The sequence below is a fragment of the Gorilla gorilla genome, chromosome 1, assembly GCF_029281585.2.
Source record: "Gorilla gorilla gorilla isolate KB3781 chromosome 1, NHGRI_mGorGor1-v2.1_pri, whole genome shotgun sequence".
NCBI lineage: Eukaryota > Metazoa > Chordata > Mammalia > Primates > Hominidae > Gorilla > Gorilla gorilla.
This window is the reverse complement of record NC_073224.2, coordinates 95,436,845-95,453,804: the sequence shown is the minus strand read 5'-3', so window position 1 is coordinate 95,453,804 and position 16,960 is coordinate 95,436,845. Positions and strand designations below refer to the sequence as shown.

The window sequence follows — 16,960 nt, the reverse complement described above, 5'->3', positions numbered from 1 at the left end:
AAACAAACAAAAAACAGAAACAAAATTAGCTAGGTTTGGAGGCACATGCCTGTAATCCCAGCTACTCAGAAGGCTGAGGCAGGAGAATCGCTTCAACTCGGGAAGTGGAGGTTGCTGTGAGCTGAGATCGCGCCATTGCACTCCAGCCTGGGCAATAGGAGCGAAACTCTGTCTTAAAATAAATAAATAAATAAATAAATAAATAAATAAATAAAGTACTATGGTACTATGGATCCAAAATATTTTGATAGTTTGAGCTCAAAGTCTAGCAGGGAGATAAATAGATTAATTATTAAACCACATAAGAAATATTGATAGATATGAACAAGTGTGAGAGCAAGGCAGATATAGCAAGTAAGGCTAAAGAAGTGATCTTGCTATCCAGGAATTGGTTGTTTTTTTTTTTGGTTTTGGTTTTTTTTTTTGAGACTGAGTCTCGCTCTGTCGCCCAGGGTGGAGTGCAGTGGTGTGATCTTGGCTCACTGCAACCTCTGCCTCCTGGGTTCAAGTGATTCTCCTACCTCAGCCACCTGGGTAGCTGGCATTACAGGGGTGTGCCAGTATGCCTGGCTAATTTTTGTATTTTTACTAGAGGTGGGGTTTCACCATGTCGGCCAGGCTTGTCTCAACCTCCTGACCTCAAGTGACCCACCCACCTTGGCCTCCCATAGTGCTGGGATTACAGGCATGAGCTACCACGCCGGCCCTTAGGAATTGAGTTTTGAAGGATGAGTTTAACAGGCTCTGAGGGAGGCTCTATTCAGAGAACAGCATGAGCAAAGGCATGTGGTCAAAAGATGGTTTGCTGTAGCTGGACATAATGTAATGTTCAGTGTGGCAGAATTACAGTGGATTGAAAGGAATTTGTGGGAGGTTAGATCCAGAGAGTTGGCCACGTTGTGAAGTGCGTTGTTTGCCCACGGTTTGGATCTTATACTGTAAGCAGTGGGAAATTGTTAAAGACTTTTAGGCAGGAGAATGATGAAACCATGTTATTTTATTTATTTTTCAGTAAATTAGTGTTGGTGTTATTGAATGATATGTAAGAGATTGGTGCGAGGGAGATCAGTTCAGGAGCTCTTGTTACAGTCCTAGTGAGAAACGAAGAGGATATAGACTATAGCAATGGATTGGAATGAATTTTCGTAGCTGTTAATGATAGGATTGGGTGATGCCATCTTATGGGCGGGGGGGTGGTGAAAGAAAAGAAATCAAGGATGACTTAGGTTATAGTTTGGTAGTTGGGTGGTAATAATCATTAACCAGAACTTCTGTATACAAATTATTATTCATCATGTCATTCAAAGTTATATATCTGTTTTATTGTTGCTGTTACCTAGACATTTATGAAACTTTTTGGTATACCATCAGATCAAGTTTAGAAACTCATTATATTACAGTCATATAATATATGACTATAATAAGATAAATTATAGTCACATCTTGTTTTGGACTAAAAGTGGTATTCAGTTTGATCACATAGACTTGGCTTTGAATAACTTTTTTTTTCCGGAAATCAAATTTATTTTCAGTGGATGAGTATTTTTGTCATCACTGAGGGTTTTAAAAAGAATGTGATGCAAATTCTAAAGACCTTGGGGAGACCAGTGATAATATCTTACATATATATGTGGTGTATTGTAGTTTAGACAATGCTTTCCTGTATGTTTTCTTGTGCAGTCCCCTCAGCAACCAATAAGGTAGGTATTATCAATCCCATTTTATAACTGAAAACGCTGAAGCTCAATGACTCACTCAAGTTATACAACTTATTCTAAGACTTCAGTCTTGATTTTTTACTTCCCAATGTTATTTTTACATTACCATTGCTGCCCCAATCCAGAGAAGAGTTTCAAAGATGATTTCAGCAATGATTACATTTTGGGGAGACATGTTAATGCATTTAGAAGGGGCAACAATAACTAGAAATTGTAAGTTCTGGCTTGTCAATTAAAAATACAGAGTTCCTGTTTTCACATGAAAGGGAAGGATAATTACTTTTGTCATATTTCAAATAAGGTTATGGCATTTGTGCAGCTAGTTTCTGTGAGGGCCTTGTAGAAAGTTTACATTGATATTTGTCTGGGAAACAATAGCGCTAGACAGAGAGGGCACGCCATAGATTCCAACCCACATCTGCAAACTCTTGCTGGGTAGCTGAGTGACTGGGCCTAGCCTGGTGTGAGGAATGCGTGCCCTGCAACTTCAGAGTCACAATTCAATTGATTAAAAGAGATTTGTTCCCACTTCTTTCTGGGAGCCTTGGGTATACAATGTCTGTATTCACCTCTTGTCTTCAAAGCTGGAAAGAGGGAAGAGCTGAAGAAGGAAGTGTTCGTTAGATTTTTTTCCTTTAAATAGTGGGCCCTTCTAGTGTACTAATATGAAGCTTTTGAAAAGTTTGTGCATCTAATATCAATGGTGTGAGGGACATCATGAGCTTTTTTAGAAGATCATTAGATCTGTATGAGATCTTGTGTCCTAGTGCCTTGCAAGTAGTGGATATGCAATAAACTTTTGTAGAATCAATGTGTTTTTAAGTTTTAGTCCCAGAAATTCACTCTTATTTACCTTCTTAAATGCTTTTGGAAAGATTTGATACAGTGATGTGACTGAAGGGTATAATGATGTGACTGAAGGGTATAATTGTTGTGTGTTTTTCATAGTACACGATGAACATCCCTTTTCTGAAAAGCTTGGGACCAGAAATATTTAGGATTTCTGATTTTTTTCAGATTTTGGAATATTTGCATTATACTTACTGGTTGCATGTCACTAAGCTGAAATCCAAAATGTTCCAGTGAGCATTTCTTTTGAGCATCATGTCAGCACTTAAAACATTTTGGGTTATGGAGGGTTTCAGATTTTGGATTTTCCACAGTAGGGGTGCTCAACCTGTACCGTGTAAACTTTGGATCAGTTAAATTCTCCTTAGATAGAATGTCTAGGCACATCTTAGTTTTTGACTTGAAAAGCAATTCTGGCACTGATGTATACATTTCAAAAATGGCAATTTTTAAGTAGAAAACTTTCATGGGGTCAGTAAAAATTTTTTTTATTCCCATTTTTTTGCACATTATAATAATTACATGAAAGACTTTTTGACTTGAAATTCATTCAGGATATCTGGAGTTTGACTGATGTTAGTTCCTGAAATGAACTAGCTTAATATTTAGGATGCTGTCTTCACAAACCCGTTGTACTCTTAAACCTTTTTTTTTTTGGTTTGTTTTTGTTTTTTATTTTGAGACAAGGTCTAGCCCTGTCACCCAGTCTGGAGTGCAGTGGTGCGATCTTGGCTCGTTGCAACTTCTGCCTCCCGGGCTCAAGTGATACTCCCACCTCAGCCTCCAGAGTAGCTCATATTATAGGTGTGCACTACCACACCCAACTAATTTTCATGTTTTTTGTAGAGATGGGGTTTTACCATGTTGTCCAGGCGGTATTGAACACTTAGGCTCAGTCCACTGGCCTCAGCCTCCCAAAGTGTTGGGATTACAGGCGTGAGCCACTGCACCTGGCCTGACCTTTTAAATTCATCCGTTTGTAGTAGATCTTTGCTAAAGCTAAGCTATATGGTTGCAGTTACCAGTGGGCTTATTCTGTTTTTTTTGTTTGTTTTGTTAACCCCGTCTCTTAGACATCACCTCCTGTAAGACCTAGCTTTTATTTTTTTTTTTTGAGACAGAGTCTCGCTCTGTCACCCAGGCTGGAGTGCAGTGGCACCATCTTGGCTCATTGCAAGCTCCATGTCCCAGGTTCACGCCATTCTCTCGCCTCAGCCTCCTGAGTAGCTGGGATTACAGGCATGCGCCACCACGCCTGGCTAATTTTTTGTATTTTTAGTAGAGACGGGGTTTCACTGTGTTAGCCAGGATGGTCTCGATCTCCTGACCTTGTGATCCGCCCGCCTCGGCCTCCCAAAGTGCTGGGATTACAGGTGTGAGCCAGCGCGCCTGGCCCAAGACCTAGCTTTTAAAAAATCACTTTCTCTATTTCTCTGTTGAACATTACCAACTCTGATTATTCTTATTCTTTTATCTTGCATTATTTGTGTTTGATTAACTTTATTTTGCATTTTTAGGTAATATTTCTTATTATTTTCAAGTTACTTGGAGTTGTAACTTTTCAACTAGAAAATGGTATCAAGGACACTGATACTGTCATTGTTTTTGTATCTTATTTTTAATCTATCCCTTCACCCCTAAAAATAGAGAAGTTGATATACTAAAGTTGATCTCTAAATGTGTATTGATTTTTGATTCTCTTATCTTGCAGACACGTTGGTCGTCATTGCCTCCGAGCCCACTTTAGCCCTCAGCTCTGTATCAGAAAGTAAGTTTCTAAGTCTGGAGATTATTTTTTTTTCCTTAGGGAAGAGCAATAGATTGTTGACTTAGATTTGATGGATATGTACGACAGTGGGCAGTTGTAGACAGTTGACTGAAACTTAAGTAATTGTGGTGACTATTTATGGTTTGTGTGTATGTGTGTTGTTTGTTTGTTTTTGAGACAAGCTCTCACTCTATTGCCCAGGCTAGAGTGCAGTGGTATGATCAGGGCTTGCCGTAGCCTCAGCTTCCTGTAGCTGGGACCACAAGCATGTGGTGTGCCACCATGCCTGGCTAATTTTTTGTATTTTTTGTAGAGACGAGGTTTCACCATTTTGCCCAAGCAGGTCTTGAACTCCTGGGCTCAAGCGATCCCCCTGCCTCGGCTGGGATTATAGGCATGAGCCACTGCATCTGGACTTTCATGCTGTATATTTATTCTCAGCCTGTTGATGTCAACAATTGCCTTTGTGTTATTTTTTAAAAACTTTTTATTTTGGAAATATTTTATACTTTCAGAAAAGTTATACGAATAGTAGGATGAAGTTCTACATATCTTTCACCCACATTTGCCAACTGTTAACATTTTATTGTGTTTGCTTATCACTGTTTTTTGTATTTTAGATTATGCCATATGAAATTTTTATTTTTGTAGGTCAAAACTGGTAAAATATTAATGATTTAGTGTAGTTCAGCCTAATACATATTTAATTATTAGTATTTTCACTGAATGCTTTAAGGGTAAATTGTGAATATCATGACCATTTACTTCTAAATATTTCTTCTAAGAACAAAGAAATTGTCTTACCTAATGCAGTATAATTATATAAGCATAATTATCAAATTCAGGAAATTTAACATTGATGAACTCTTATCTGAATTTGAGATTTTTCATTTGTCCCAAATAATATATTTTATAGAAATATAATCAGCTACGCATGGTGGTTCATGCCTGTAATCCCAACACTTTAGGAGGCCTACACAGAAGGATCGCTTGAGGCCAGGAGTTCAAGACCAGCCTGGGCAATAGAGAGAGACCCAGTCTCTACAAAAAATTAAAAAATAAAAAATTAGCTGAGTGTGGTGGTGTGTGCCTATAGTCCCAGCTATGGGGAGGCTAAGGCAGGAAGATGGCTTGAGTCCAGCAGTTCAAGGTTGCGGTGAGCTATGATCATGCCACTGCACTCCAGCCTGGGCAGTAGAGTGAGACCCCTCATCTCTATTTTAAAAAAAAGAAGATTGGATGTGGTGGCTCACACTTGTAATTCCAGCACTTTGGGAAGCTGAGGCAGGAGGATCCCTTGAGCCCAGGAGGTCAAGACCAGCCTGGGCAACATAGGGATACCCTGTCTCAATAAATAAATAAATAAGAAACAGCTATCCTCAACAATTTAGTAGGCTGGGCATGGTGGCTCATGCCTGTAATCCTAGCACTTTCGGAGGCTGAGGTGGGCGGATTGCTTGAGCCCACGAGTTTGAGACCAGCCTGGGCAACATGGTGAAACCCCTTCTCTACAAAAAATACAAAAACTAGCTGGGTGTGGTGGTGTGCACCTGTAGTTCCAGCTACTCGGGAAGCTGAGGTAGAAGGATCACCTGGATGGGGCAATGGAGAATTGTGCATAGCCTGAGCATGGCTGTTTAATAGTTGGTTTCAACCTAGCCCAGTGACAAAGGAAACCAAGAAACTACTGAGGTACCGAGCTGAATCTAGTTCTTGATTTTTGAGAACCTGAAAGGGAATCTTGAAAAGCCAGATGAGAGCAGATGGTAATGTATGAGATACAACTGTGGCCCTGGAAAAGCATAATCTATTTATGTGAATATTTTTTAAATATACTTGCCCTGCCACCCAACAAGAAGTTGTGCTTTCATTGCCAGACCTGTGTATTGGGTGGGTTTAGAAAGCAGAGTTATCGTCCTGGCACAGTGGCCATGCCTGTAATCCCAGCACTTTGGGAGGCCGAGGCAGGCAGATCATGAGGTCAAGAGATCAAGATCATCCTGACCAACCAACGTACTGAAACCCCATCTTGACTGAAAATACAAAAATTAGCTGGGCGTGGTGGCATGTGCCTGTAGTCCCAGCTACTCAGGAGGCTGAGGCAGGAGGATGACTTGAATCCAGGAGGCGGAGGTTGCAGTGAGCCGAGATCACACCACTGCACTCCAGTTTGGCCACAGAGCGAGATCCCATCTCAAAATAAAAAAAAAAAAAGCAGAGTTATCGTCTGATATGACCTCATCAGATGATTCAGGTTAACTGAATTAAAGTTGGTATAAAAATAAGATAAGTGGAGGAACATGTTTTCCTAATACTGTGGGTTTATCCAGCCCACCATACTGTTACCGGAAAAGGGGTCTTGACCCAGACCCCAAGGGAGGGCTCTTGGATCTCATGTAGGAAGGAATTCAAGGTGAGTAGCAAAGTGCAGTGAAAGAAGCAAGTTTATTAGAAACTACTCAATTATATAGTAGGGTGTCCTCAGAAAGCAAGTGGGGGAACATGCTGTCTTTGAGTTTCTTTTTTTCTTCTCTCTCTCTCTTTTTTTTTAAATATATATATATATTTTAGGTCTTTAAGGTTTTATTTTATTTTAATTTTTAAATTTTTTTTGAGACAGAATCTCGTTCTGTTGACCAGGCTGGAGTGTAGTGGCGTGATCTGGGCTCACTGCAACCTCCATGTCCTGAGTTCAAGTGATTCTCCTGCCTCAGCCTCCTAAGTAGCCAGAATTACAGGTGTGCACCACCACGCCTAGCTAATTTTTGTATTTTTAATAGAGATGGAGTTTTACAATGTTGGTCAGGCTAGTCTCAAACTCCTGACCTTGTGATCTGCCTGCCTCAGCCTCCCAAAGTGCTGGGATTACACGCATGAGCCACCGCACCTGGCCAATTGTTAAAAATATTTTGATGTAGAGTGTTGCTCTGTTGCCCAGGGTGGAGTGCCATGATGCAATCACAGCTCACTGCAGCTTCTACCTCCCTGGGCTCAGGAGATCCTCCCACCTCAGCCTCCCGAGTAACTGGGACTGCAAGCTCGGACCATCATGCTTGGCTAAATTTTCTTTGCATTTTTTGTGGAAACAGGGTTTTGCCATGTTGCCCAGGCTGGTCTCAAACTTCTGGGCTCAAGCTGTCTGCCCACCTTAGCCTCCCAAAGTGCCGGGATTATAGGCGTGAGCCACCATGTCTGGCATAAGTTTTCCTTATATAGGGATCTTGTCTATGTAAGGACTAAACTAAGCTGTGCCTACATGCGGGGGACCAGACAGCATGACAGAATTTATTATTCTATTGATTTAAAGAAAACTGTCCTTGACATTTTAGTGTGTAAGTACATCAAAGCATAACTATAATTATTTTGAAAGCATATGTTGTTATGGGTATTGGGACATCTGGACTTTCTGTTGTTGGAGTTTGTCCTTGCAGGTATTACCAAGCTGCTTCCTTAGTTGTAAACATGTTAGAACCGTGGGTTGTCACTGGCAAGGAATGTGCCTTGCTAGTTTTAAGATGGAGTTTATTTATTTTATTTATTTATTTTTTTGAGACGGAGTCTTGCTCTGTCTCCCAAGGTGGAGTGCAATGGTGTGATCTTGGCTCACTGCAACCTCTGCCTCCCGGGTTCAAGTGATTCTCCTGCCTCACCCTCCTAGGTAGCTGGGATTACAGGCGTGCGCCAACACCCCTGGCTAATTTTTTTCTATTTTTAGTAGAGATGGGGTTTCACCATGTTGGCCAGGCTGGTCTTGAACTCCTGACTTCATGATCCACCCACCTCGATCTCCCAAAGTGCTGGGATTACAGGCTTGAGCCACTGTGCGTGGCCTATTATTTTATTTTATTTTTATTTTTATTTTTATTTTCTGTTTTCTGTTGCTGTAACAAGATGGAGTCGATTTTAAAATAGTGTCACTCTGGCTCTCCTAGGCTCCTGCTTCCCTAACAAAACCTTTTCTAAAAAGATACTGCAAAAATTTTTTTTTTTTTTTTTTTGAGAGAGAGTTTCTTGTTGCCCAGGCTTGAGTGCGATGGCGCAATCTTGGCTCACCGCAACCTCTGCCTCCTGGGTTCAAGTGATTCTCCTGCCTCAGTCTCCCGAGTAGCTGGGATTACAGGCGCCCGCCACCACATCTGGCTAATTTGTATTTTTAGTAGAGATGAGGTTTCTCCATGTTGGTCAGGCTGGTCTCGAACTTGCAACCTCAGGTGATCCGCCAGCCTCGGCCTCCCAAAGAGCTGAGATTACAGGCCTGAGCCACCATGCCTGGCTTGGTATTGCAAAATATTGACTTAATAAAACGTTATGCAAAATGTTAAACCAAGCTTACTTTTAGTTATTTTCAAACGGTCTGGTTTTATTTTAGTGCTGTTCCTTTGGGAACCACGGCCAAAGAAGAGATGGAGCGGTTCTGGAATAAGAATATAGGTTCAAACCGTCCTCTGTCTCCCCACATCACTATCTACAGGTAAGGAAGGATTCTGGAGCCAGAGAATCTAGAGGTAGTGGGTGAAAGTTCTGAAGGTTGATCTTTAGCCTACTTGATACTTCCCTCACTTTTACTCAACCAAAATACTGCTATGTAGATGAGGTGAACCCTTCAGGGTAGAGGGAGATGACATAAGGATTATCTTACACCTTTTTTATGTGGAGATGACTAAATTCTATCTTGTCATTACAAGGGTAATCTATTTTGCAAAACTACCATTTAGAAAATTCTGGTAAGTCAAAATATAATTCCCATTAATTAAAACATTTTTGAAACAATTTCAAATTTACATAAACGTTGCAGAAATAACATACAGAGTTCCCATATACCTTTATATGGAAGGTATATAGTATATATGCTAAGTTATATAGAAGTTGCAACTTTGCAAATTCTTCTTCTTCTTTTTTTTCTGAGACAGAGTCTTGCTCTGTTGCCAGGCTGGAGTGTAGTGGCGCGATCTCAGCTCACTGCATCCTCTGCCTCCCGGGTTCAAGCGATTCTCCTGCCTCAGCCCCCGAGTAGCTGGGGCTACAGGTGTGCACCACTACGGCCAGCTAATTTTTGTATTTTTAGTAGAGATGGGATTTCACCAGGTTGGCCAGGATGGACTTGATCTCTTGACCTAGTGATCCGCCCGCCTCGGCCTCCCAAAGTGCTGGGATTACAAGTGTGAGCCACCATGCCCGGCCACAACTTCTTAAATTATTCAGACATGCTAATAAGCAGATTCCCAGCTTCTTAACATGTCTGAATGATACAAGAAGAAGTTGCAATGATGATGATACCCAAGTATTATTCCTGTATTTGTTTTCTTCTTCTTTTTTTATTTTTCTGAGGCAGAGTCTTGCTTGGTCACCCAGGCTGGAGTGCAGTGGTGCGATCTAGGCCCACTGCAACCCCTACCTCCTGAGTTCAAGTGATTCTTGTGCCTCAGCCTCCTGAGTAGCTGGGATTACAGACATGAACCTCCATGCCCGGCTAATTTTTGTCTTTTAGTAAGAGATGAGGTTTTGCCATGTTGTCCAGGCTGGTCTCAAACTCCTGGCCACAAGTGATCCACCCACCTCGGCCTCCCAAAGTGCTGGGATTATAGGCATGAGCCATCACGCCCAGTCCCTGTATTTGTTTTCTATTGCTACTATAACAAGTTTCACAAACTTAGTGGCTTAAAATAACACAGATGTATTGTCTTACCATTCTTTGGGTTAGAAGTGCAAGACAGGTCTCATTAGGCTAAAATTAAGTTGTTTGCAGGGGCTGCATTCTTTTCCAGAGGCTCCTTGCCTTTTCCAACTTTTATAGGCCATCCACATTCCTTGGGTTATGGCATTCTTTTTCTATTTTCAAAGCAAGCAATAGCAGAGTCCTTCTCACTTTGTATCACTCTGACTTCTTCTACCTCCCTTTTCTCCTTTCAAGGGACCCTTGTCATTATATTTAGACCTCCCCAAATATTTCAAGACAACGCCTCCATCTCAAGGTCTTTAATTTAATAATATCTGCAAAGTTCTTTTTGTGATATAAGATAATATATTCACAGGTTCTGGGGATTAATACATTGACACCTCTGGAGGGGAGGGTGCATTATTTTACCTACCACAGTCTACCCTCTAGCCCTCAAAGTTTATGTCTGTCCCATGACAAAATACATTCACCACATCGCAGTGGCCCCAAAAGTTTCAACCTACTGTAGCCTCATCTCAAAGTCTTAAAATTTCATCTAAATCTCCCCATCTGAACCAGGTATGGGTGAGGCTCTGGGTATAATCCTTTTGAGGAACATTTTCTCTTCATCTGTGAATCTAAAGCAACAAGTTACATACTCCCAAAATACAGTGGTGGGACAGACATAGGATAACAACTGTAGACATTCCTGCTCAAAAAGTGAGAAAATGGAAGGAAAAAAGGAGTCTCTGGTTCTAACCAGGTTTGAAATTCAGCCAGGCAAGCACCATTTGATTTCAAGGCCTGAGAATAATCCTTTGCAGCTATTGGCTTTGCCCTCTGGGCTTATAGCTCCATCCGCTATCCTTCTTTGTGAAAGGTGACACATGCTTTTGCAGCTGAGTCATTTTTAACAGCCTCTTTTTTGTCTGTAAAAATTTCGGGGTATGACAGTCTTCTTTTCATCTTCTCTCTGTCACTTTTAGTCTATGCTGGCAGTATTTCTGTTGGTATAACATTCTTAAGAACATTGTCGGGGCCAGGCGCGATGGCTCACATCTGTAATCCTAGCACTTTGGGAGACCAAAGCAGGTGAATTGCCTGAGCTCAGGGGTTTGAGACCAGATTGGGCAACATGGTGAAACCCTGTCTCTACTAAGATACAAAAAATTAGCCAAGTGTGGTGCTGTGCCTGTAGTCCCAGCTACTTGGGAGGCTGAGGCACAAGAATCTCTTGAACCTGGGTGGTGGAGGTTGCAGTGAGCCGAGATTGCGAGATTGTGGCGCCACTGCACTCCAGCCTGGGCTCTGTTTCCAAAAAAAAAAAAAAAAAAAAAGAGAACCTTGTGGGTCTCCTGCTTGTGTCATGGGAATTTGCTCCATTAGACAAGACGTTCCCTTATAGAATTTTCCTAAATAATCCCGCCTCTGTTTCTGGCTTCTGATGAGATGGTTGAGGGGATCTACTAGTAACATGCTTAATTTCAAAACTCCTTTTATGTGACTAAATATTCTGCCCTTTCAATCTTTCTCAGGTATTAACATAAGGTTACATGGCCACGCCCTGGCTTTTTCTTTTTGCCAATGAATATCCTTTTTTTTTTGTCCAGACAGAGTCTCACCCAGTCACCCAGGCTGGAGTGCAGTGGCACGATCTGGGCTCATTGCAACCTCCGCCTCCCAGGCTTAAGCAATCCTTCCACCTCAGCCTCCTGAGTAGCTGGGACTACAGCTGCATGTCACCACACCCAGCTAATTTTTGTATTTTTTTATAGAGATGGTGTATCACCATCTCTATAAAACCATGTTGCCCAGGCTGGTCTCAAGCTCCTGGGCTCAAGTGATCTGCCTGCCTTGGCCTCCCAAAGTGCTGGGATTATGTGTGAACCACTGTGCCAGGCCTTGACAGTGAATATCTTTTTTTTTTTTTTTTTTTTTTCTGAGACAGAGTCTCACACTATTGCCAGGGCTGCAATGCAGTGGCGCAGTCTCGGCTCACTGTAACCCCCGCCTCCCTGGTTCACGCGATTCTCCTGCCTCAGCCTCCCAAGTAGCTGGGATTACAGGCGCACGCCACCATACCTGGCTAATTTTTTGTATTTTTCGTAGAGATGGGGTTTCGCTATGTTGGCTAGACTGGTCTTGAGCTCCTGACCTCGTGATCTGCCCGCCCTGGCCTCCCAAAGTGCTGGGATTACAGGCATGAGCCACCGCACCTGGCAACAGTGAATATCTTAATTTTAGTATTTTTGCTGGGAAGGCTGAGAATTTCCCAAATCATTAAGTCCTGTTTTTTTGTTTGTTTGTTTGTTTTATTTAAGAGACAGGGTTTCACTGTGCCACCCAGGCTGGAGTGTAGTAGTGGTGTGATCATAGCTCGTTGTAACCTTGAACTCCTGGGCTCAAGTGATCTTCCTGACTCAGCCTCCTGAGTAGCTGGGACTACAGGTGCATGCCACCACACCTGGCTAGTTTTTAATTTTTTGTAAAGACGGTCTCAATATATTACCCAGGCTGGTCTTGAACTCCTGAGCTCAAGCAATCCTCTCACCTTTTTCTCCCAAAGTGTTGGGGTTATAGCTGTAAGCCACCATGCTCAGCTTGCTTTTTATTTAACAGCTCTTCCCTCAGTCTGTTTCTTTCCTTTCACATTTTACTATAAAGAGCAAAAAGAAATCAGGTTGCCACTTCGGTAGATTCTGCTTTCCACATTATCGTGGGACATAATTCTGCTAAACTTTCTGCCCTATGTAACAAGGATCCCCTTTCCACAAGTTTTTAATAACATGTTCCTAATTTCCTCCTGAGCCTTTACTAGCTGAATTAACATTCATATTTTCCTTTTTGAAATACAATTTGTATACCATACGGTTCACACATTGAAAGCGTACAGTTTAGTGGCTTTTGTTAAATGCAGAGTTGTTCAGCCATCACCACAATTTTAGAATATTTTCTTTTTCTTTCTTTTTTTTTTTTTTTGAGATGGAGTCTCGCTCTGTCGCCCAGGCTGGAGTACAGTGGCATGATCTCGGTTTACTGCAACCCTCTGCCTTCTGTGTTCAAGTGATCTCTTGCCTCAGCCTCCCAAGTAGCTGGGATTACAGATGTGCATCACCATGCCTGACTAATTTTTGTGTTTTTAGTAGAGACGGGGGTTTCACTGTGTTGGCCAGGCTGGTCTTGAAGTCCTGACCTCAGGTGATCTGCCTGCCTTGGCCTCCCAAAGTGCTGGGATTATAGGCATGAGCCACCATGCCCAGCCAATTTTAGAATGTTTTCATCACTCCAGAAAGAAACACTACATTTCTTAGCCATCACCACCGATCGTTTGTCCCTCCCAGCTCTAGACAATCAGTTATTTACTTTCCATCTTATAAACTTACCTATTCTGAACATTTCATTTAAATGTAGTCATAAAATATGTGGTCCTTTGTGACTGGCTTCTTTTACTTACCATAATGTTTTCAGCGTTCATCCATGTTTTAGCATATATCAGTGCTTCCTTCCTTTTTATGGCCGAATAATATTTCATTGTATGTACATACAGTGTTTTATTTACCCATTTATAAATTGATGGACGTTTGAGCTGTTTCCACTTTTTGGCTATTAGAAATAATGCTGCTAATGACCATTTATTTGTGTACAAGTTTTTGTGTGCACATATGTTTCATTTCTCTTGGGTATATACCTAGGAGTAGAATTATTGCATCATATGGTAACTCTATGTTTAACTTTTTTTTTTTTTTTTTTTTTTAAAGACGGAGTCTCGCTCTGTCGCCAGGCTGGAGTGCAGTGGCGCAGTCTCGGCTCATTGCAACCTTCACCTCCCAGGTTCAAGCGATATTCCTGCCTCAGCCCCTAAGTAGCTGGGACTACAGGCATGCACCACCGTGCCCAACTAATTTTTGTATTTTTAGTAGAGACGAGGTTTCACCATGTCGGTCAGGATGGTCTTGATCTCTTGACCTCATGATCCACCTGCCTCAGCGTCCCAAAGTGCTGGGATTACAGGCATGAGCCACGGCATCCGGCCTATGTTTAACATTTTGAGGAACTACCAGACTGTTTTCCAAAGTGGCTGCACCATTTTACATTCACACTAGCAGTGTATAAGGGTTCTAGTTTCTCCACATCCTCACCAGCACAACATCCATATTTCTACTAAAATCTGTTCAAGGCAATCTGGGCTTTTTAAAAATCATGGTCCTAAAAATTCTTTTAGTCCCTTCCCACTGCCCAATTTCAAAGACACTTCCACATTTTTGGGTATTCGTTACAGCTGCACTCTTCTTCTAGTCACCACAATCTATACTAATTTTCTATTTGCTGCCATAACAAATTACTGCAAACGTTGTGACTTAAAACAACACAAATTTATTACCTTATAGTTCTGTGGGTCAGAAGTTTGACAAGATCTCCCTGGGCTAAAATCAAGGTGTTGGCAGGGCTCTGTTTCCTTCTGGAGGCCCTAGGGAAGAATCCATGTCCTTGCCTTTCCTAGCTTCTAGAGGCTATCTGAATTCCTTGGCTTCTGCCCTCCTTCCTCCATCTTCAGAACCAGCAATGCTACATTGAGTTCTTCAGTCACATCATGCTGACCCTGCTTCCGTCATCTCATTTCTTCTTTGACTCCTTTCTTCTGTGGGCCTCTTCTGCTTTTCTTTTTTCTCATTTCTCTCTTCTGCTGTTAAAGACCTTTATGATTACACTGGGCCCGTCCTAATAATCTAGGATAGTCTATGTTGTTTTGTTTTTGAGACAGGGTCTCGCTGTGTTGCCCAGGCTGAAATGGCACAAGTTTTCTACAAGTTTCTAATAAAACTTGTGGGGCATGATCATGGCTTACTGCAGCCTTGACCTCCCAGGCTTAAGTGATCCTCCCAGCTCAGCCTCCCAAGTACCTGGGACTATAGGCATGCACCACCATGCCTGACTAATTTTTAAATATTTTCTAGAAATGGAGTTTGGCCATGTTGCTCAGGCTGGCTTTGAACTCCTGGGCTCAAGCTGTCCTCCCACTTCGGCCTCCCAAAGTTCTGGGATTACGGGTGTGAGCCGTAATCCCAGAACTCCCTCTTTATCTTAAGGTTGTCTTATTAGCAACCTTAATTTCATCTGCAACCTTAATTCCCCTTTGCTGTAAAAGGTAACATATTCATAGGTTCTAGAGATTAGAACATGAACATCTTTAAGGAGACTATTATTCTGCCTACTACAACTTCTTAATACTTGGCTGTGCATTTCCTCAATTGCAAGACAGTCTCCAAAGTACAACCATCACAATGTTACTATCTAAACCGTAGGTCCCATTCAAATTTTGCCACTTGTCCCATTAATGTCCTTTATAGGCCTAAGATTGAACCTAGAATTATATATTACATTTAGTTGTCATGTCTCTTTTTCTTGCAGTATGGGAGAGATTTTTAGTCTTTCCTTATTTGTTATGACCTTGACATTTTTAGAATGTTCCTTAATTTGGGTTTGTTTGGTGTTTTATGATTTATGCATTTTTGGCAGGAATACCCCTGCGGTAATGCTATACTTCTGTCAGTACATTGTATCAGGAGGCATGTGCTGATGATTTATCCCATTACTGGTGATGTTAACTTTTGTTACTGTTTAAGATGTGTCTGCTAGATTTCTCTACTGTAAAGTTACTGAATAAGGATGTTGTATTTATTAATTAATACATATTTTGGCGGGAGATACTTTGAAACTCTAAATATTCTTTCTCATCAGATATTTACTCACCAGTATCTGTTGGAGGTACTTGCCTAAATCATTTATTACTGTGATAGTTGCCAAATGTAATGTTGCTAATTTTATATATTATAATAATATTTTCTAGATTTATTTGTTTTGATAGGGTAAAGCTTGCTTTTTTTATCAGTATGGACTCAAGGATAATATGGATCAAGCATTAATTTCCCCAAAGGATTATACTTTGTTATTATTTATTTTGGTGTTCAAACTGTCTCAGACCTGGCCAATAGGAGTTCTTCAAAATGACTCCTGTGAAATCAGTATCTGGGTGCTAGATGTGCTCATTGCTACTAGGATGTCATTGCTTCTAGGCCCGGTCTGTGGATAGAGGTAGCATATATATGTATGCAATCTCTGTCACATACATACGTGTGTGTATATAAGTATATACATACATCATACATACATATATACATATATACATACATCTCTGTTTATCTCATCTTCAGAAGTGGCATTGATAACAGTTTTTGCTGATGTCTTTGAAGATAAGTCCCTGTAAATCTGCTTTTTGTTTTTTTAGGCTAACCCAGCAAAGCATCTTGAGCTCTGCTACTCTCTTGGGTTCCTGCCAGTGAAGCTGGCCATTTTTTAACCACCTCCACAAATACCATAACCCTTCAGTTTTTTTCCAAGCCAGATTCCAGGAATAATCCTGTTTGTAGAAACTGGACATGCCACTAAAACAGAAGGAGGCTAATAAGTGATCTTATTTCTTGCTTCTCAATCGTGAAACTTTCTTTTTTAAGAGATAAAAGTTTTAGGAGGCCCGGTGCGGTGGCTCATGCCTATAATCCCAGCACTTTGAGATGCCAAGGTGGGTGGATCACGAGGTCAAGAGATCGAGATCATCCTGATCTCAGGTGAAACCCTGTCTCTACTAAAAATACAAAAATTAGCTGGCCATGGTGGCACGTGCTTGTAGTCCCAGCTACTCAGGAGTCTGAGGCAGGAGAATCGCTTGAACCCGGGAGGCGGAGGTTGCAGTGAGCCAAGATTGCGCCACTGCACTGTAGCCTGGCAACAGAGCAAGGCTCCATTTCAAAAAAAAAAAAAAAAGTTTTGGGGAAGAATTATAATGAAAAAGAGAAAAGAGCATCCCAAATTATTCTGAATCTGTATTTAAAGCCCTGGCCTTTTTTCACAGGTCATATAAAGAATGGTTGTAGGTTGGTGAGGTGAGTCTTTCACTACCTTATTTGCTTT

At 41.4% G+C, this 16,960-nt stretch overlaps 1 protein-coding gene across 2 annotated transcripts in view; it reads left to right on the top strand.

Annotated features, from left to right (window-relative positions):
- Positions 1-16,960, top strand: part of SDHC (succinate dehydrogenase complex subunit C) — a 48,432-nt gene that overhangs the window by 4,856 nt on the left and 26,616 nt on the right. For both annotated transcript variants that reach the window (XM_031012343.3, XM_031012344.3), the window contains exons 2-3: positions 4,279-4,335; positions 8,705-8,806. In XM_031012343.3, coding sequence (XP_030868203.1) covers positions 4,279-4,335; positions 8,705-8,806 — 159 coding nt within the window. The remainder of the gene's footprint in view (positions 1-4,278; positions 4,336-8,704; positions 8,807-16,960) is intronic.